Source organism: Periplaneta americana, chromosome 3 (genome assembly GCF_040183065.1).
Source record: "Periplaneta americana isolate PAMFEO1 chromosome 3, P.americana_PAMFEO1_priV1, whole genome shotgun sequence".
Lineage (NCBI taxonomy): Eukaryota > Metazoa > Arthropoda > Insecta > Blattodea > Blattidae > Periplaneta > Periplaneta americana.
The window spans coordinates 82,063,127-82,086,060 of NC_091119.1; the positions used below are offsets into that span (position 1 = coordinate 82,063,127).

Genomic DNA, 22,934 nt, shown 5'->3' on the forward strand with positions numbered 1-22,934 from the left:
AAATTTGCAGCAGTTTGTCAGTAGCGCGCAGTTTTAAATACATTTTCTTTTTAATGTTGTGAGTATAACAAGTGCAACAATGTTTAATTCTGTACAATATTTACAGTGTACTCAGTTCAGTACCTTAACTATTCAGGAGAAATGTGAAATTAAGTGCCCATCAGTTGAATCTCGTAATGGAAAGTGCCGCTAAACAAAATACAAAGGCTCGCATATGTTTTTGATAATTTATCCAGTATCCCTGCTTTCTTCTCTCGATCTCCACACAATCTGTATTAGATTAATGTATTTCAAAGACAATTCCATCAGCTGGGGCAACAAGATGGATTTAAAATAAGAACAATAAATATTGTTCATGAGAAGAAGGAGTCATTGCTAGTATGTTTTCAAACCATAATGGAATCTGAAACATCTAACATCACAATAAATGAGGCAAGCGCCCTGGTGCGTACTCTTGAAGATCCTGAATTCAATTTCTGGCTCAGTTATTTTTTTCATTTATTGATGTATCATGTATATATATTATACAACCAACTACAACATCGCCAGTTAGATATTCCTAAGGTTCAAATCTGCATATAAAAAATTAAATTATGGTTTATTTAACGACACTCGCAACTGCAGGGGTTATATCAGCGTCGCCGGTGTGCCGGAATTTTGTCCGCAGGATTATTTTAAATGCCAGTAAATCTAATAACATGAGCCTGTCTCATTTAAACAAAACTTACAAGATAAGGCGCATGGAACTAATCTTTAAATGAAGTAAGTTGCTTGGTTTATTTTTGTATGCAGCCCCCCTTAATTCAATACCCACGAGCCGCCACTGGTAATAACTAAAACGTGGCTCGTGCGTTTTGCAACCACTCTGAGTCATGCGTTGTTGCCAGAACTCTCCTTGCCCCTTATGTGCCCGGTTCTTGTGAAGGTCGTACGCATAGGTGGAGAGAGTATCGTTTCCTTGGGGGGGGGGGCAAAGCAAAACCATAGAATCCCGATATAACGAGATTATGGAGGACATCATTTATCTCCTCCCTCCGTTATAGCTTGACATTGGTACAGTATATCGGAATAAGATCATTTAATAAAGGTATTATAAAATAAAGTAAAATTGTAACAAAATATACAGACAATTTTACTTTTTTTTCCTCATGTATGAAGGAGGAACTCGAACGCTTGCACTGCAGCCTGAGGCTTACTGTGCTTACCACTCCTATTCTGTGTATGAATGGGTAGCCAAACAGCCGCGCTCTTGTATAAGTACAGCACGCTACACCGTGAACTTAAAATGAATCCGAAGTCCAACATCGAAAATTACCCAGCAATTCTGCTTCAATTGGTCGAGGAAAAACCCCAACCAAGTAACTTGTTCAAACCGCTCGTTTCATGGCCAGACGTGCTAACCATTTCTCTACAGCGGTGGACCAATTTTACATTTACTTTATCTATTTAAAAGAGCAAGATATACGAGTATGAAATGTGAATTCTAATTATTTTATTTAATCTCGTCTTTAAGTTTGCACATTATATCGGTATCACTTTTCTTTTTTCTGTATTGTTGTGCAGCATGTTATTCATTATTCTTCAAGTGGCTGTTTGAACACCTGAAGAGCTCTAACACATCAGTACAGGCTATTATAAAAAAATTATAGTGATTCCATTCCTCAAATGAGGCATAGAAATTCTTAGACATTCAGAAATTTAAAATAAATATTATAGTCCAGACACATGGTCTGAAGACAGTAATTCGTCAATTTAAGCACAGAAACTTCATCATAAACAAAAACAAGAAAAATCTTTTGAATTCAATATTTTCTAACGTTAATAGAAAAAAAAAAGAGTTCGGCCAAGTTTGAGGGAGCAGTGCCCCCTCATGCCCCCCATAACGCCTCCTATGGTCGTACGAAAAAAACATGCATATTACTAAGTAAGTAAAACGTGCATAGTTTATTTTTAAAATGAAGATATTGATAGCATATGCTTTTATTAAAACACTATAAACTTTTTTTTTTTGGTGTCACGAAAAAAATGGACATTTTTCTGAAGTTCTCGCGTCTTCCCTGCTAAACTTCGGCACCATCCAGGGAGACGCGCCACGCGAATCAATGCTAGCCGTTGGCTCTAAGGTTCGAAGGTTCAAATCCAACTTCGGTGAAGGATAAGATTTTAAATGCCGATAAAAAGAGGTCCCTGCTGAAAATTGAATTTCGCCTCATATTCGCATAAAATGTGTCAAAATTATGTATATCTCGTCATCATCATCTTATCTCATCGCGGGTCTCGTATGGCGCACCCTGGGCAACGACTCTGTCAGTAAATTGGTCCGCACAAGTTGCTTCATATAGATGAATGATTAACAGCCAAGTACCCACCAATAGTAAATAAAATATTCGCATTTTTATTTCAGTGTACTAATTAACTTCATTCCACATTTGCAACAATAATATAATTCAACACCTCGGTATTACGAGGGCTAATCGAAGTATTTGCCCCAATTTTGTTTCCTCCACAATAATAAGCATTTTTTACTTGGTTGTTAACGACGCTGTGTCAACTACTGGGTTATTTAGCGTCGATAGAATTGGTGATAGCGAATCGGCACTTGGCGAAATGAGGCCAAGGATTCGTCATAGATTACCTGACATTCGGCTTAAGGTTGGGGAAAACCTCGGAAAAACCCAAACAGGTAATCAGTCCAAGCGGGAATCGAACCCACGCCATAGTGCAACTGCGGATCAGCAGGGAAATGCGCTACCGCCTAAGCTACGCCGCAGAGTGGTTTCTTATACAAATATAACAGGGCAAAATTAGTAAATCTTAGTAAATTTTGTATCAGGTTACAAATAGCATTTTGCGTTTGTGTGTAAACTCTGATTACGTTTGGATAAGATTAATCATCGTTCCGTAGGAGTTGAATTTAAAAGGATAATAATAACTTTATGAAATAGAATATAAAAGATTTTATTAATTTGTCCTACAGAATAACATCTGTTACGTTTCTTATAACATCTGTAATATTGACAATTAATATTTCAGGAGAAAAATTCGCTCCGGCGCCGGGGATCGAACCCGGGTCCTTGGTTCTACGTACCAAGCGCTCTGACCACTGAGCTACGCCGAATTCAATCCACAGCACCGGATCGAACTCTTCTCCTACAATATTTCCCTTTGTGGCCCCTTGTATAATGGCAGTTGACTTGGATATAAAAACGCCAACATATATGCCTAACTTGGAGTCAGGCCACAAAGGGAAACATTGTAGGAGGAGAGTTCGGTCCGGTGTTGTGGATTGAATTGGGCTTAGCTCAGTGGTCAGAGCGCTTTGTACGTAGAACCAAGTACCCGGGTTCGATACCCGGCGCCGGAGCGAATTTTTTTCCTGAAATATTAATTTATGAAATAGATTTTCGCGGGGATTGGAACGAATTCACAAATTATATTATCTATTTCCTATTTTATTTTACTTTGTGAAAGGTGCTAAAATACATAATATTGTACATATTCAGTCAAATATAATTTAGTCTTTTTTCTAAATAATGTATTAATAGAATTTTAACAAAACCACTAACTGTGATCAAATAAACCCACATTTGAAATATTCACTGGTATTTAGAGAGATGTACCTCTACTCATTTTCAAACATCATCAACATCATCATCACTGTCGTGATCCTGGTGCAGTCTCAGTGCATCAGAACATACAGTTTTTCTTCTCTTTTGGGGTTTGATACGCTTACCATCGAGTCAGATGAAATTTCGATTTACAAGTACACTCTTAGACAAAAAAAATGACCGGGCTCCATATTCTATGTCCGATTCAGAAGACTTCGGGTGCATTCGTCAGAGCATGATACACACGCGGATGAATTTCTTCTGTCGTAAATGTTTCCGATACTCCACTGCCACCACTATATGATGATTATATATCATGCTTCTTAAAGAGTCATCGTCTCTCTCGCATAGCGTAGTCGGTAGCATTGTGGACTTGTATTCGAAAGATTTCGAGTTAGAAAATCAGTCTATATATTTTTTTTCGTTCTCATTTTTTACTTCTTGTATAATGATAATAACCAATATTGTGAAATATTTAACAGAAAGTTAATATTTACAAAGGGCAAGTTAGATACATAATAGCAATCTTTTCCCTTGTATCTTGTATTTAAAGAGACTAAACGAAATCTTCTCGGATAGAAATAAACAATAATAAACCATAAGTAAAAGAAATCCTTCTCGGATAGGAATAAACAGACATAATTCTTTTCTTTATATTAAACAAAATAAAGAAATACATCTCTGAGACCAATAAACTAAAATCAAAATAAACAAAAATTTCAATACCGATATGTAATCCCTCCGCATCTATAACCGCCTGCATCCTACGGGATGAGGATGCGATCAGGCGTCTCAGGTATTGTCGACGTGAAGATACACTATCCCAAGCGTCCTCGATAATGTTCCAGAGTGCATCTTTTGTGGTCGGCCGACGTGGTGTTGTATTTATCATCGCGTTCACAGTTTTCTTCACCTCCGACCACACATTTTCTAGGACATTCAGATCTGGTGAACAGGGAGTCCATTCTATCAGTCTGATATATGGCCTCTCTGAAAACCATCTCATGACCTCGGCACATGTGTGAACACGATGATTAACCTGTTGAAATATGATCTCATCATCATCATCATCATCATCATCATCATCATCATCATCATCATCATCATCATCATCAGGATGTATCATCCGTACAGAGGGAAGCATAACATTTTTCAATAAGACTTTGTATTGTTGGGCATTAAGATTTCCTCGAGCCGCCACAGAACACCCAGACCGTCACTGGACATGCAGCCCCAATATGGAACAGAGACACGGCCACTGCGAAAGCGAGTTGCCACATGCGTAGGATCATATCGGGATCCCCGTGAACGGTAGACTATTTGCCTCCCGTAATTGTCAGAGGAAAAAGTAACTTCGTCTGAAAATATTACCTTATTCCAATCGAAATTAACATTATCCTCTGAAAATGCAAGGCTGAATAATCTGTGGTCATTATTATTATTATTATTATTATTATTATTATTATTATTATTATTATTATTATTGTGTTTGTAATACTATGATTATTATTATTGTTATTATTCTGGTTGTTGCATTATTATTATTGGACTATTATTATTATTATTATTATTATTATTATTATTATTATTATTGTTGTTGTTATTATTATTATTATTACTTATACAAATTATAGTAACTGATCAATATTCCTTATGGAGAGGGGAGAAGATCCAAGAACTGACCATCTATTTTAATTCAAAGGTAATTACGAAGAAGTCTCCGATATTACTAAATGTTTTTGTTTAATTGTTCAACTAATCCAAACTCCTGTACACGTTAATAAATGTATCATTTGTTTCTAGCTAGAGAAAAAATAAAACGAAACAAATATATATATATATATATATATATATATACTTACACGAAGGCGGATACGAACCTGGGTTTTCTGCGTGTGAAGCCAGAGTTTTACCACGGAGCTATGACACATACACAGTTCAAACCCTTGTTTGCCGATATAAGAGTTTGTTCTTGGATCTCGCTGCTTTCGTCCGTACTACTCTGATTTTAGTCTTGTGTATCAGGCGCACAGCCGAACGGAACTTAGAAAAATTTACGCTTCAAGAGTCTGGTCATTTTTTTTTGTCTAAGAGTGTACAAGCAGACAGGTTGGCGTAACTTATAACATTAAATTTAATAACATTTTAAGCACTCTCGTTAATCCGGCACTCTCGCTATATCAGCGCCCTACTGTACAAGGAATGGCTGAATTAGTAAGGATCTACTGTAATGTAAATAATAATAATAATAATAATAATAATAATAATAATAATAATAATAATAATAATAATAATAACAATAATGTCTTTTCCTAAGCACTTCTTGTCTCAAAGTAGTTGCCAGTGGCGCAGATCTATGTGCCCAACACCTATATCAGGGGTTCTTAACCAAGACCCAAAGTTAAACTAGGCGAAAAACTTACGCGACCCATGGACCTATTTTGAAGATAAACAGTACTAATGTAATAAAAACAAGTAAATAAGTGTAGCCAGAGTGCGAATTAACGAGGGTAATGGGGGGGATTTTCCCCTCTGTTGGTAAGTTAGCCCCCTCTCATAACTTCATATTAACATCCCTGCCAGGAATAACTTCTATCCCCCTCACAAAATATAGTTGTTTTAATACGAGTATACTAATTTATAAAGTACAGTATAAAATAAGCAAAGAAAATAATATTGATGTATTATCATCACCGGCAAGCTGACAACAATCAATAACTTAGGAATTACACATCTTATCTTAAGCCTGCTCATGGATATAATTATTATTATAATCAAGATGCAAGACAAGCAACTCATTGCGACCAAGCGTTGAGTCGTATCGAATGAGGATAATAATAATTTTATGTATGGTATTCTCTATCTAAGATTCTATCCCCCGATCAGAAATGAAGAGCACAGGAAAAGAACGTGCTTTGTCCACTTTTTTTCAAAAATGAGTTATGCATGCTATGAGATGTAGGATTCCATGTAGTTTAAAGTTATTAATCGACCAATGTGATAATGTGAATAGTCGAAGTGCTACAAGAGATTTTAGATTTGGCGTACAGGGAAAGAACGTGCTAAGTCCTCTCACTACAGGGAAATAATGTGCTCTGTCCACTGTTTCTGTGATTTAATTTTTAGTTTCCTTACGGATTGGCATGCATGCTATAGCAGGAAGAAGGGAATTGGAGTAAAAATAATATTCCATTGTTTTTCATTATTGTTATAATGAGAAAATTCGTTCTTGCTGCATAAACTTTATGTACAAGTATAAATCTTTTTAGTTTGAGAAATTCAGTTTAGAAGTATAAGTGTTGTAAATTTGTCACTTAAATTTTAATATTATTATTAATATTATTATATTATTGAATGTTGAATACTTCATCTGAGGATGGAACTCAGAGACCTTCGACTTATAACAGTGTTAAGAAAAAGAAAGTACGAGGGAGAATGACTGCAGTCATGAAGAAATTAAGGGTTCAATCACATGAAGTAGGAGAAGACTGCAACTGTTAGTTAAAGTGTTTCGAGGAAGTAAGTGCTGAAGAAAGATCAAGTATTATAAGGCAATTTAATGATTTAGAAGACTGGAATCAACAATCATTACATATGACTGGGCTCATTACAATAATTCCAGTTTATCGAAAGCGATCAGTCATTACAGCAATGGAAGAATCAATAAATTGTATCTCCCAGAAGAACTATCAGTGAAAAAGATGTATGAAATGTTCAAGAAAAAATACCAAAATTTAATAATTTCATATGAAACATACAGAATAATGTTCAACACCAAATTCAATATAGCATTTGGATATCCAAGGAGTGATACATGCATATGATAAGTACACAGCTGAGATGGAAGTGCTGAATGCAAGACTGACTGAAAATAATTTAGATGGCAACATGAAGAAACAAGTTTTGGAATAAATTAATAAGATCACCAGTAACAACAAGGTCCATAAACTCAAAGTTGAAATATTTTATACCAGAAAGAGGAATATTCGTTTAAGAAGTCGGAAGTTTGAAGAAACAGAAGCAATTTTCATGGACTACGAAAAAATGTATGCTTACCGTACATTAGTATCAATGATGTCTATTAGTATTACAGAAGGCAATTATCTGTTTACTCTTTCAATATTCATCAAATTTCAGATGAAACTTCAGTGTTTTTTAGTTGTACTGAAGATAATGGTAGAAAAGGAGCCAATGAAGTCGTATTCTTTTTAAATCACTTTGTGACAGGAATAATGGACAACAAAGCGGATATCTTGAAAATTTTTGTGATTCATGTTCAGGCCAGAGCAAGAATTATATTGTTCTGAAGTTTCTTAATTATCTTGTGAACGAATTGAAACTTATGAACAGAATGAAACATTCGTTTATGGAATGTAATAAAATATAGGACTAACTAATACAAAAGCAGTAGCAGAACTTCCAATGGGTTGGGTGCGGATCATGGTACAAGCTCGAAGTAAACCTACGCCTTTTGATGTTGTGGTGTTCAATCAAGATATGATGGGAAGTTGGGAGTCATTTCTGCAGAAGAAATATTTGAGGAAATATTCATTTCTTACAAGGCCCATCAGAGGGGTAATCATCACAAAAGAACACCCTCATCTCATTCAACATCGTGATATGTGTAATGGAACTAGGATTTCATCGGTGGTTAGAGCTTCACTGCGATTTCGAGAGCAGCAATCTGAAGAATACCCATGTCCTGCTTACAGAGGCAAAACACAAATTATTTTGAATAATTTATTTTATATCCGCTAATAATTTAAATATCGGTAACATTATTTCTAACAAAGAAACTTCTCTGGTAATATCGAAGGAAAAATATTAGGACCTCCAGATTTTGAAGGAATTTCGTGGACACAAAGATAGAGTGTTTTACACAAACCTTCCACACTAGACTGGGCTGTGCATTTTGGGTCAAAAGTGATTTTTATTGTTATTAGGTCCTGTGCAGTTTGGAACAAAAGTGATCATTGCTATTATTATTATTATTATTATTATTATTATTATTATTATTATTATTATTATTAGGTTCTGTGCATTTTGAGTCAAAAGTGAGCAAGTATTGGCCTTGTGCTGTTGGTTCGGACATTAATATTATAAATAAATAAAAATAAATAAATTATTATTATTTTTTTATTATTATTGTTATGTCCTGTGCATTTTGGGACAAAATTGCACAAAAGTGATCTTTATTATTATTATTATTATTATTATTATTATTATTATTATTATTATTATTAGGCTTTGTGCATTTTGGGACAAAAGTGATTTTTATTATTATTAGTTCATGTGTATTTTGAGCCAAAAGTGATCTTTATTATTATTATACCTTGTGTGTTTTGGGACAGAATTGATCTTGTTTTATTCTTATGAGGCCCTGCGCATTTTGTGACAAAAGTGATCTTTATTATTACTATTATTATTATTATTATTATTATTATTATTATTATTATTATTATTATTATGCCCCACTCCACTTCATTACAGAAAAAGTTAAAAAAGGAAAGAGAAAATGTTTAACGTTATGTTATCATTTAAAGGTTTGTCAATCCCGTGATTTTGAAATTCTGAATGTTAATTCAAAATTTCTATACACAATACGCACAAACAGACATACAAACACGTTTCCGGAAGAAAACAGGTTTACTTGTAATATTTAATCTAAAATTAATTCCTCCGTACATAAGAAGCACGTTTTTTTCCCTGTAACTTACGACATTACTTTACGTAAATGTCAATAAAACTACAATTTTCAAAAATAAGGATGCAAACTTAAATTCAAATTCATTCAGATAACCTGTTCTTTCATACTGACTTCAGTGTTCATTAATATCTCCGTTAGTATCCATGGAATTCGGTTTCAAACTTTGAAATTGCTCTCCTGAAAAATTTGATAAAGTGGACAAAGCACGTTCTTTTCCTGTGCTCTTCAAATCTTAATTCGCACCCTGAATGAAACAATTATTTATATAGAATTGTAATATTTTATAATAAGCAATAATTATAAAATATGATCATAATCCCAAATACTTTAATTAACATTTCTTTAATGTTATTTTTTCGGGAAGCTACGGCGACCCATCCAAAAAGTCACGGCGACCCTTGTCTGGGTCTCGACCCATAGATTAAGAAGCCCAGATCTATACCATCATCGGCTGAATTTATTGTTTGATAATATTAAGGAAACTACTAAAGTACTAGTACAGAACTGAAGTTTGAGAAAATGTATACTACGTATTACAACGTCTTTCTGTTCATTACTTGAATATTGCTAAGATAACTAAAATACAGAAATTATTGATATTATTTTTCATCTTCTTTGCTCCTACAATTAGTAGCCCCTGCCGTATGACAGAAATTTTTCTTGCCACTCGCAATTTTTTAGGTTGAAATTTGACATTCTCAACACCAATCTTATTAATACCTATATTTATAACTTTAAATCAATGCGAATTTCAAATCTTATGTTTTAATGAGAATCACAAGTAACCTTCTTTCGGTATCATTGTCATACAACACCATTTCAAGAAAAAATACACCTATGTAGGCTTATGGATTAAAGTCGAGACAAGCTCTTGCCCACGTAGGCTGCTCCAAATTTGAATGTAGGCGAGAACTCTTAAAACCTATGGCACGGGACTCCCAATCATGCTATTGATATACCAGTACTTTGACCCGAAATATCCGTCTTGACTGGGTATTAACACGTTGACCCCGGATCCAAAGCATTCATGGTATCTATTAGACCAGTGGTTCCCAAACTTTTTCGAGCCGCGAACCCTTTATTGATATAATGATATTTAACAATCTTAAATTAACTTAGAGTTGCTGTAATAACTACAAATATGTCACTTTTGGATTTTCTAAAAAAAATCACGAAATAGGTTTAAAATATTGAAACCACATAAGTTCAAGTATTTGTACGCTTAATTTACATTTAAAACATTAAAATCGAAATTAAATAGGTAAGCTAATAATACAATAACGCATTTTTCTATCTATAAAGTCACATTATTAGAGTTCACATAGGTATTTAATTTAAACACACTGAGGCTCGGTTTCTTCAACCTTTGTTAAAATGTACCTAACATAGCGTTAATTAACTGTAAGTTGAAAGTATAAATTGCTGTTAAAAATATTGCGTTTCTCAACTTTACATTTCACATTTTCACATTCTGTTTGTTAACACTCTGTTAGAACCAGAGATTCTAGAATTTAACCATAACCTATAAACAAGCATAGGCTCAATTCTGTTTTCTGAACTCTGACAGTTGCGATTCTCGCTTGTTTCCGTTGTTTGATTCAGAAACCTTCTCAGGTTTTACTTAATGCTTCTTCTCATCGTTTGTATCACAGTAACATGGAGCGGCGTATTGTCGTGTTGGTATTGCTGTTGTAAAATGGAAAACAATGGAACAAAAAGAAATCATTTTTTTTTAAATTTATTTGACAATTTTTGTACATTAGTACTATCAATTGTGCTTAAATAATTAACGTTACAATAATATGAGACTTGTGGAGAGGGTGACGTCCATTAACGTTCCTCAAAGCATCAACAAATCAATGTGCTTTTTCCTCTTGAGGCGACGATCAGGCCGTGCAGGGGGCAGGTTCCGAGGAATCTGGTTGATTAAGTTGTTAGAATGTGTTGACAATGTTGCAAATAAGCGTGTGTAGGAAGAATGAATTACAGTCTCTATTTTGGCTAGGTCTAGATCTGAATGAAGTGTTTCATTTCTTACGTACCATGGTGCTCCAGTGATTATCCTTAGTGCCCGATTTTGGAATGTTTGAATACGCTTGATTTGGCTTATAGAAGCCGATCCCCATAATGAACATCCATAGAGCCAAATAGGTTTGAGAAGCATTACATATATTAACCTTTTGTTGGAAAGGGAAAGACTAGAGCTGGAAAGTATTGCTTTCAATCGATGAAGTCTGTATCTTAATCTCTGGAGGGTGTAAGTGAGATGTTTATTCCAGGTCAAGCGACTGTCTAGGATGAGTCCAAGATATCGTATTTCTTCATGCTGTGGTACTGGTGAACAGTTGAGGTATAATGGAAGTACTTTTTCTTTTTTGAGGTATGTGAATGTTACTGTTGATGACTTATTTGTGTTCATGACTGTTCTCCATTTTTTGTTCCATATTTCAATTTCCTGAAGAAAGTTTTGTAGAATGGTTGTCACTTGTTCACCAGTATCTCCTTTGCTAAGGACAGCAATGTCATCAGCGAACTGAGCTACAGTTAGAGAATCTGATTTAGGTGTTGGTATATCATGAGTGTAAATTAAATAGAGAAAAGGGGCTAGAATGCTCCCTTGAGGTACACCTGCAGAAATATATCTAATCTGAGACTGTACACCTTCGTATATTACTGAATAAGTTCGTCTTCTAAGAAATGATTGAATTAAACGGTAGTATGTGTCAGGAAGATGGTTTTTTAGTTTGAATAAGAGACCAGTATGCCACACTTTATCGAACGCCTTTTCTGTATCAAGGAAAAGGCCTAAACAGATTTGTTTCTTTTCATAGGTGTCAAGAATTATGTCAATAATCCTGTGTAATTGTTGCGGACAGGAATGCATTTTTCTGAATCCAAATTGAGTATTTGGTAACAATGATTCGAGATGCGTTAATAGTCTAGGTAATAAAAGACGCTCAAATATTTTTGAAAAGAGAGGCAGAAGACTTATAGGTCTGTAGTTAAATGGATCAGTACGAATTTTATTCGGTTTAGGAATCATCACAATATTAGCGTGCTTCCATGTTGAAGGAAAATATGATAAGCGTATCATTGCATTGTATATCTGTGTTAACAGTACTATAGTTCTTCTAGGCAGTTGCAAGAGGAGAGGTTGTGTTATATAGTCATGTCCAGGGGCTTTTTTCGCGGGTAATCTATTAATCGTGTTTCTGACTTCAGCTGGAGTGAATAGTTTACAAATTGGAGACAGTTGTAGAGGCTGGTCTAGAGTATTATTCACTTCTAAAGTCGTAACATTATCTTCGTTGTCATTAGGTTTAAACTGGTCTTCTAAAATTTTGGAAAACATCTCAGTTTTATCATTCGGGCTTGTGAGCCACTGATTGTCATATTTTAGCGGTGGAATCTTTTCAGTTTCTTTAGTAATTTGTCTTGTTTTACGCCATAGACTGCCATCCTTTGAATCTAAGGATTTTAACTGAATGTCAGTTGCCTCACTGTATAATTCTTTTAGGGCTAATTTTAGTTCTTGTGTAGCCTTATTATAATTTTGCTTATGAGGAGGATATTTTGTTCTTTGCCATAGTGCCCTGGCTGATCTTTTCACATATTGGAGCTGTAAGATATGTGGTGGAAATACTGTTTTTCTTCTAATTCGATTAAAGTTTGAACTATTGGAAGAAGCCGTATTTGCAGCTGTTTTAATATTATTGGTAAGAGTATTTATTGCCATATCTATATCTCTTTTATTTTTTAGGGGAATCTTCAAGTTAGTAGAGATATCAAGACAAGATACATATTCATTCCAGTTAAAGGGGTGTCTTATGAGCGTGTATTTATTACATGAATTCGGAATAGCTGCTGATAAAGTCAGAAGAACAGGTAAATGATCTGAACTCAATTCATGTATAACTCTTGGAACGTTACAGAAATGTTGGAATTGTTTACCAATAAAGAAATCAAGCAGATCAGGCATATGTCCTGAATCTGGATAATGTGTAGGTTCAAAAGGGTATGCTATTTCCAAATTAAGTTTAAAAATTTGATCATATAGCATAATGCCTCGTGGATTGGTTACGTTGGATCCCCATCTAGGATGTTTGCTATTAAAATCACCTCCTAGTATGAATCTGAATTTCATTTCATGAACTATTCCCCAAATCAAAGTGGGCGTGACACGCTGGTCCGAAGCAGAGTAGAATGAACCTATTTGATAGTCTGTATTATCAATTTTTATCTGTACTCTTGAAATTTGTACTTCATCCTCTAAAATTGGGGGAAGTTCGTTGTGACACAAATCTGCTCTGATAATTACTGCAGATCCACCTTTTCTGCTTCCAGAGGGATGATCAGCTCTATATATCTTATATCCAGATATGAAAAAGTTTAGATTTGGAGCAAGTTTAGTCTCAGTAATCAACATTATGTCAATATGATAAGTATTCAGGAAGCATACTAATTCATAGTATTTATTATTTAAACTCTGGCAATTCCATGTGCTGATAATGAAACTTTTCTGTGGAATGTTATTCATTTTGCAGTACTCTTGGGAGTAACAAGTTCAATGAATTAACCAGAGGTTGTATTAATGATATGAGCACATCTAGTTTCTTAATCATATCAGAGAATAATGCATTATTTGCGATTAGGGTATTATCTACAGTACCTTGCTTGTTAACCGAAGATGCTGCAATACTTGAATATAAGGGCCGATTGGAAAATTCCCTGTGTACATCTGAAAATGGAGAGTCCTGTGCAGGAACCTTTTTCAGCTCTGGAGGGGAAGCTGAAGTTTTATCTAAAGAAGATGTTCCTGGTGCTGGTTGAGATCTATATGGAATTGTCTGATGCCTAGTTGCTCCTCTTTGTAGTCTTGTATGTTCAGGACAACCTCTGTAGTTGGCTGGATGATTCCCTTTACAGTTTGTACAAATGGGAGGAGTGTCTTTTGGTTTATTACATTTCTCTGTAGGGTGAAGACCTTCACATTTCACACATCTTGCAGTCTGATTACAGAAGTTTCTTGTGTGTCCAAATTGTTGGCATCGCATACATTGTACAATAGTTTTTCTTGGTTTAGGCGGCTCCACTTTTATTATTCCGTTATAAAGTCGGGTTAAGCTGTATATTTCAGGATTCTTAGGATTGTGTTTTAAATCTAGGAAAAATAAAGGTAACGGTAATTTGGTGATTGGATGTCTAACTGGTAGCATCTGTATAGGTTCATAACCCAATTCTTTAAGTTCTGACATCATGAATTCTATATTACAACTGTGATGTAGTCCCCTGATGACTACACGAAAAGCTTTCTCAGATTTCATCTGATATGTATGGAATTCAGCATGATGTGATTTTAAATAATCAATTGCCTTTCTGTATCCATCTATGAGATCCATATTTAGCTTCACTTTGTTATTTTCGATAGTTATGTGTCGAAAACCGCCACAGTCCAGCGTTTTGAGCTCATTAAGCATAGAATTAATATTCAGAATATTGTGAATATAAATTGGTGATGGTTTCTTTGGTGTAGATGTTTCCATCTGAATGTGATACGAAGACTCTTGTTGGTCTCTTTCGTTCAAGTCAGCTAAAGGTGCAAGTGCATTTGATGTCGGTATAGTGGTTTCGTGATGTAGTTTTTGACGTTTTGTTGAATTTGTATCAGTCGCAGAGTTGGACATGTTATTTTGAGACATATTAAATTAATTTATACAAATAAATGTAATAGAAGTGATTGTTTGCAATATGAGATAGTCACTTGTCACTATTGTCATAAGTTATGGCAAGATTCACTGATAATATTAAACACAATTAATAATAAAATAAAACTTTTCAGTAGAATGAAATGTCACAACACATCAATGAGTTCACAATTAACAATTATTAATACACAACAAATATTATTGAACACGAATTCCTTTTAAAAACTTAATATTAAGAGCACACAATCAATCTCTATTCTGCTTATTTCACCGCCTTCTTGATCCACTCTCAAAAAGAAATCATGGGACTAATTTCTGTTCCTTCGAGAGAAGCCTTCTGCTGGCAACAATTTCGCAGTATAAACCAATTATTGAGAATAAATAAACAAACCGATCTACGTTGAAAGCGAAAAGTGAGGCTTGAGAGAAAATAGCCTATACCTTTGTATGAACTTCTATTCTGTCAAATCATTGAAATCATCTTCTCTGTTTGTGTATTTCATGTTTATCATTTTCTAAATAATCAAGATATAGAAGTTCAGCATCTAACGCACCAGCCATATTGAATACCGGTACTTCTATGCTAACAGAGAGTTAAATGATTTAACTGTATGAAATTGAGCATTTAAATTAACATGGGTTTTAACAGCCTGTTAGTAGTAACAGTAGTTGAAGAAATGCTTCAACTGTTAAGTTTACAGTTAAAATGGAATAACACACTGTTATAATTTAACAAAGTTTGAAGGAACTGGGCCTGAGAACTATATTATTGATATGATTGAGATGTTTTATGTAGTGACAGAATTTCATGCGGGATTAAGTTGCAGGGTAGTTTCAATATTTTAAACTTCTCCCTTAACCTATAAATTTTCATTGTAGAGTTACTCATTCCTTCATTTCAAATTCAATGAGAAGGATGCGCTTACTTTCGATGGCACAGAGCTTTGAAGTCAGGAACCAAATAAATTAAAAGGTCATTTCGATTCACTTTCAGCACGAAGTCTATTTCTGGATTTATTTTTTTATGAAGAAAAAGAAGTCTACCACAAGCATGTGGACGAAAAAGGTATTAAGGCTGTTGTGGCTTTATTCATATTGACATATTGATTTATTGATATAGTTCACAAGTACAAAACTTAATAATATAACAAAAGATCTATAAACAAATGTAGTTCTACATACTAAATATACAATTTCCTAGACTCATTATTTTATCGCAAATCTCAATAATTTATTGGTTCAAACTTGCACTTACGTCTGGTTTTAGTGCATGTTTAAACCAATCGTGATAACCATTAAGACATTAAACCTTATTTTATCTGCTCCTTTTCACAATTTAATTGTAATTATTTAGGTCTTATTTTAATAATAACTTATTATTCCAATTAGGTGATCAGATGTCGACATACTGTGAGTCATGAACCTGAATTAGCTGACTCGATACATTCTATATGTAGGTTGTCTTTATTTCTTACAATATTTCCTTGTCAGCAGAAACGTTTGCGTAACTTCAATGAAGACTACCGCATACCTGCTTAAAAACAAACTTGACAAGTTGCTTACATAATCAACCTCAATTTAGTTTCATTATTGTGTCGCATGTACTCATTATCAATTAATTACTATTATAATGCCTACTAAATTTATTATAAATGCAATATTATTGAAATTAAGACATATTAGTAAAGCAATGTCAAAATTATCTTCTGAACCTTTACTAAATAATATAGCTATCTGAATACATTAATAACTGCCTTAATTCTCTATTTTCAATTTTTATTATTTTAAAACCTTGACGTAATTCTATCTTTTTTCAAAACCTGTCTGCTTACCTAATTTAATTAATAATAAGTGTTTCTAATTTTAGGAAAATTTAGTCTTTGCTGATGCCTATCTCTTAGTAGGTAGTTTCGTTCAGTATCTATAGTTTTGATTGAATCTACTTTATTTCTGATAGAGTTTCTATTTGTCAATTTACCTCTTAATAACTGTTCGTCACCTTCTCCTACTCCATCGGTCGGTAACGCACAGTTCCTCCATATTGTAGCACTTCCTCTCGCGCACCCCGGACTACCAACGGCATGTGGCATTCTTATAAATTGATATTCACTTGAGCTGACTTTGCCGGTTGATCCACAATCGCTTCTCCTTGTTAAGTTTTCACTTGCGCGCCTCAGCCTACCCTCACTGGTCGTTCTCTCAGTCTGTGCCTCAGCTCCCCAAACAGCATCTTCACTGGTTCCAGCATCTTCTTCCATACTAGGTTTTCCTTCTTCACTCTTCTTTCTTCTAAAGGGATCTGTGAAAACAGTGTTCTCTAGTTTACTTAGGTATGCTCTAATATCATTCACTCCCGTAAGCTCATCAATTCTTCTATTTGTTATTTCTGATTTCTTCTGCCCAGTTGATGAGTCACTTTTCTTATCAGTCCTCTCTACGCTTCTAGACTTCCTGTTTCGTGATGCACTTCTTCTGTTTACGTGTGGTGTAGATGATGCTCTATTTCCACAAGTCTCTATTTCCTTATTTCTGTTCTTGTTACCGCAACTGAATAAATCCTCAATGTTTTGATTATTTAAGGACTCTACGTTAACTATGTTTCCGTTTATCTTCATTTTATCTTTAACTAAAGTTGCCCTAAATCCTTTCCCTCGAGCTTCTTTTAATATTGGAATTAACTTCTTTCGTTTCTCTCTAATTTCTTTTGCAAAGTCATTTTGTATGCATATATTTGTGCCTTTGAGTTGATGCGTATTGGCAATGATGTGTTCTTTGATAAAGTAACTGTTCAATTTCACAATAATTGGTATTTTATTTCCCTTACCTACTCTATACGCGTTATTTATCGCACTTATGTCCAAGTTTAGACAGAAATACTTAGTTAATAATTCTAACACCACGTAACCAGTATCAATTCCTTTTTCATGATTGCACTCTTCAACACCATAAATTACAATGTTATTAATTCTACTATCATCTTCCCATTTTTTAACCATCGATTTTAACACCACCTGCTCTTGGATAACCTCCTTTAACTTCTTTTCCACTTCAGTGTACCTGTTTACTAATGTATCTATATCACTTGCTACTTTGTTTAGTAGAACACTTGCCTTTAGTCTGTCTTCTCTCGTTTCTTTCATATAGTCTATCCATTCTCTTTGAAACACTTCATCACTGAAGACTCTTCCTTCTGTATCTCCAGGACCAGGGTTTAACTCCACATTTCCAATAATCAGTAGAACTGATAAAACAGCCGCGGCCACAAATGTGTTGATTCTATCCGACACTATAGCATATTCACCTTTTGAACATCTGCAACACTGCCCTGCATTGAAGCACCCGATTCGCGCCCTGTAAGAATTTAGGTCGTCGCCCATACCTTCTTCACACGCTAACCTACTTGCATATGCTGCTTACTACACAACCGTTCTCTATGACTGCACTTTGTGAACTGTGGCTTTATTCGCTCACACATACTGGGAACTCCTAAAACCTAATTAATGACTTGTAACTGTACTGTAATTGAAAATCAGTGGAAATGGAGTCTAAGTAGAGAAGGTTTCAGACTACTGTTAGGAAGAATTTCGCCACGAACAACATTGCGTTCTTCGACGTCCTTGTGACCTATATAGGAAAACCCAAATGCATTATAATTATAATCGTAATTTCTTCTCTTTACACGCAGTTGACCTTTGTTGGATTGACACACATCATTAGAAGTTGAATCACTCGATGACATAGAACTCACTCCCGATTTCTGTTCCCGTTTGAAATTTCCGCTTTTCAACTACTTATCTATTTTAGATGTGAACTAAAATTATTTTAATAGTCAATACATTAGCCAATCAGGTAAGCAGAGATAGACAATTTTATTGTTCAAACTACAAAATTCTACGGATGTGATTGGTTGTTACCTTTGAAGTTATTACATTTAGAAATTTGCGATTTGACTGGTTGTTCATTTTCTGAGGTGGAGCTTAACCATTCCTAAGAGAAAGTTTGAATTTTTTTTAATTAATGCAGAAACATGTATTTTAAACTCCAACTCAAAGTGCAATTCAGCACGTTTTATGACTGTTCTAAGTGCTACCAGAAGGCAACAGAGGTTCAGACACGATGTCTGGAAACCTTTTAACAGATCGGAAATACATCAAAAGAATTAACAGTTGGCACATAATTACACATGTAAGTATACAAACATCGTTCAGGAATGCATGTGCTCTACAAAGAATACCTTTCGAACCACCACTTAGCTTGAGTCATAAATAAGTCTTCTCTTTATGACAGACAGCGTATTCTATTCCTTGTCACTATTCAATTGCATAAACCTTCCGTCACCTGGCACATATCTCCGTGTCTACAATCAGAGTCTTCACCTTGTAACAGACTGAGGAAGCTACTCTCTGTCACGAATTATCTAAAGACACGCTTCATTTCAAAAAACTGAAAACAATATGTCTAATCTACAAAATTTTTGGTGAACTCCTTGCAAAATTTTGTGAATCTACAAGGAGTTCTCGAACCACAGTTTGGGGAACGCTGTATTGGACCACCGAGACCACCTTACATTTTTATTAATTTTAATTGTTTCTCCATTTTTATTTGCAGCATGAGATAAAAGTATCAGATCAGACAGAAGGGAAAAATAGATCTGTTGTCTATTCCACGTACATGGGATTTCGTTTGAGGACCATTAAACTCGAGGACCATGGCGAGTATTTCTGTAGAGCATATCTCAATGGCGTATATATGGAGGTGATGTTTCTTGTAGAAGTTCAAGGTAAGTTCCTTGCTATGGAGGAGACCCAGGTTAGCGAATTGAGTTAATAATATTAATTTCTTATCATTTGAATTGCGTTTTTTGGTTCCGTGGATCTAAGGCTTCGTCCATAATGTCCTTAGCTCATCCCCTACGTCCGCACTGAATTGCGAAATGAGAACTGGTAGTGGCCATAAAGAGCACTGCAGCCTAAAATTCGAAAAACAGACAATAATAAAAGAGAAACAACATAGACCTAGTCAAAATAAAGAACAAACACATTCAACACAGTGCAACACTAGCATAATTTGACATAACTAACCTATACAATAACATACCAACAAAGGAATCTGATTCTAGAACACATGGTCAACAATACAACATACCACAATAACACATCAAAGAGACCATCATAAAACAAAATACTTCATACACAACAACCAGACTGCGGTCTAGAGTCACCAATTCGCGAGACTGAAGTTTGGAGCGCACGGAGTATATATATCATAACATCATGATCCATGAAATGGCACTGTGAGAGCAAGTTACTGTACAGTTGGTGTCGTAAGAAATTACATTACCGCATTTCTCATGCTGCTTGGCGTGGGTCCTTGCAATCACCACACGTACTTCAGAGCCTGTGAGTAAACAAGTATATTTTATTTATTTTCGTTTATTTATTTGATTATTTATACATGCATATTTGTGTTAGTGTTAATTTCGCTGTTTTATAATTCACACTACTGAGGAACATGTCGAAAATTAAGAGCACCAAGCGTTCCCTTCAGAACGAACTAATAGAAACGTTCCAAAATTTTGTAAAGATATAGAATTATATAAATTTATTTTCAATGTAAGTTACGAACATGAAGTCTAGTTTTTATTTCCAGTGCAATGGAATCTACATATATACATGTATTACAGGGAAAACAACCGTCCTAATATAGCTGACCACACATGGAGATAACATGCCCAGAAGCTGGCAAAATATTAAAAAAAATTGTAAAAATGTCATTTTCAGCTGTTAAAAATCAATGCCTGGTGCCTTCCACGAATATAATTTTATTTTTCACATAATTCTCACACTTATGAATCTGTGTACACAGTTTCATCTTTCGTCTCAAGTGATATTGATACTTGCTACAATTTTTTTACTGACAATATTTGTTACTGTTTTGTAAGTAACAAACTTCAGAGCTTCAGATTCTGAATGTTTCAAAACTCTGGAAATTACATCATTGATGGTGAAAAAACACATAGAATATATTACAATTACAATTGATAAAAATGCCCATAAGTTATTTTTCCTGGTGACATTTAATAGAGATGTTGGCTTGCAAACAACATTAGTATATCCTTCATCAAGTCTTCCTGCCAGGTACCACCATTTGGTTCTCGAACTGTACAGCGGATTTATTTATGTTGAATGCAGTATGTATCTACACTGGTGGACCAGAAGGAAAAAGCAGCTGGAGCTTTTGAATGGAGAAATGTAATTCCATAATCCTGACTTTTCAAGGACCATACGAAAACAACATTTGCTGCCATGCAGATATGCTACATTATATTTTCTTCGTTACCTTCTGAAATGTGAGATTAGAACGAGGTGAATGTATATCTTCAAAAATATAAACTTCCTTGAATTTTTGGGGATGTTGATACCAGTCGGACTCAGATTTTGTATTTATCTGTGATATCCCTTTGTCCCAAGAATTGCATATGATCCTTTGAATCTGTGCGATAGTGTATTACTGTGACTTACAACATCTTCAGATAGAACATAAAGAAACTGGCTGCCTGTCATGTGTTCATATGCAAATTTAAAATTTTAACTGGGTGTTGTAAACTGGCTTTAGCTGCAAATCGTTTGACTGTTCCACGAATTCCATCACATGCAACCTTGCCATGAATTTGGTGCAAGGACATGCCATTTAGTCTCTATGCTAAGGAAGTCTTTTTATGGATCAGCATACTTGTGAAATTCTTATTGTTTTTGTATCAGCAGCACCATCAGAAAAATAAAGGATCTTTTGTAGATCAAGATAGTTTCCCCTAAGTTACTCAGTTAGGCTTACAACTTGTTGAACGTAATGGACAGTTACAGTGTCATGTTCCATATTATTAATGATACACATACACAGGATGGTTCCTTATTACGTGTAAATACTTTGTGTGTGTAATGTAGAGATAGAACTAAGACTAAAACGTTCTATACAACTTTTTCTCAAAACCTTTAATTCCAGAGTTAACCCCATTTTGCGTGGAACTTGCGCTTCCAAACAAAGAAAAGGTAACACACCAAATGTAAACTAATTATCACTTTCGTACAGTGCATTTGGACTTCAGTACAAAAACAACCAAAGTCACTAAACCCATATCCTCGACACTCTACTTATTATTATTTATTATAATTTATTTATTTAATTAATTAATTTATTTAATCTGGCAGAGCTAAGGCCAGTAGGCCTTCTCTTCCGCGAAACACAGTAAAGAATGAAAAGCAATTTCTTCTAGACTTTACAAATTTGCACAATTCTTAGTGTAATGCATATTCAAAGTGCTGTCCCTCAACTTGAAGACATACCTGTGCTCGCAGCCTTAGTGATCTCTGAACGTTATAAAGCCCGTTCATCTCATTCGCTGTTGTAGTAATTCTACGTTAGGTGCAGCAGAGGCATACACTAACGACTTCAGGCGGCCCCGAAGGTAGAAGTCCAGAGGGTTCATGTCCGGTGATCTGGCTGGCCAAGGAGTTGGCCCTGCACGGCTTATCCATTGTTCTGGATACGCAGCATTGAGATACGCCCTTACGTTGTGACAGTAATGCGCAGGAGCACCATCGTGCATAAATCATAAGTTCACTCGCGTTGCAAGAGGGATATCATGTAGCAGACCATGTAATTCGCGTTCCAAGAATGAGCGGTAGCTTTCCCTAATCAACCGCGGAGGTAGAACTCGAGGTGCGAGTAACTGATTCCCCACAATACCACACTAAATGTGTGGGAAAACAGTAATGCCTATGCAGTTACTGCTATATAGGTGCCATATACTGGGACTCTGGAATTAAAGGTTTTAAAAAAAGTTGTATAGAACGTTTTAGTCTTAGTTTCACCTCTACAATACACAAACAAAGTATTTACACGTAATAATGAATC

The 22,934-nt window shown here is 34.9% G+C and overlaps 1 protein-coding gene across 1 annotated transcript in view; it reads left to right on the forward strand.

Annotated features, from left to right (window-relative positions):
- LOC138696222 (mast/stem cell growth factor receptor-related protein Kit-like) overlaps window positions 1-22,934 on the forward strand; it is a 222,736-nt gene that overhangs the window by 96,532 nt on the left and 103,270 nt on the right. The window contains exon 8 of the mRNA XM_069820880.1: window positions 19,629-19,800. Within this exon, the coding sequence (XP_069676981.1) occupies window positions 19,629-19,800 (172 nt within the window). The remainder of the gene's footprint in view (window positions 1-19,628; window positions 19,801-22,934) is intronic.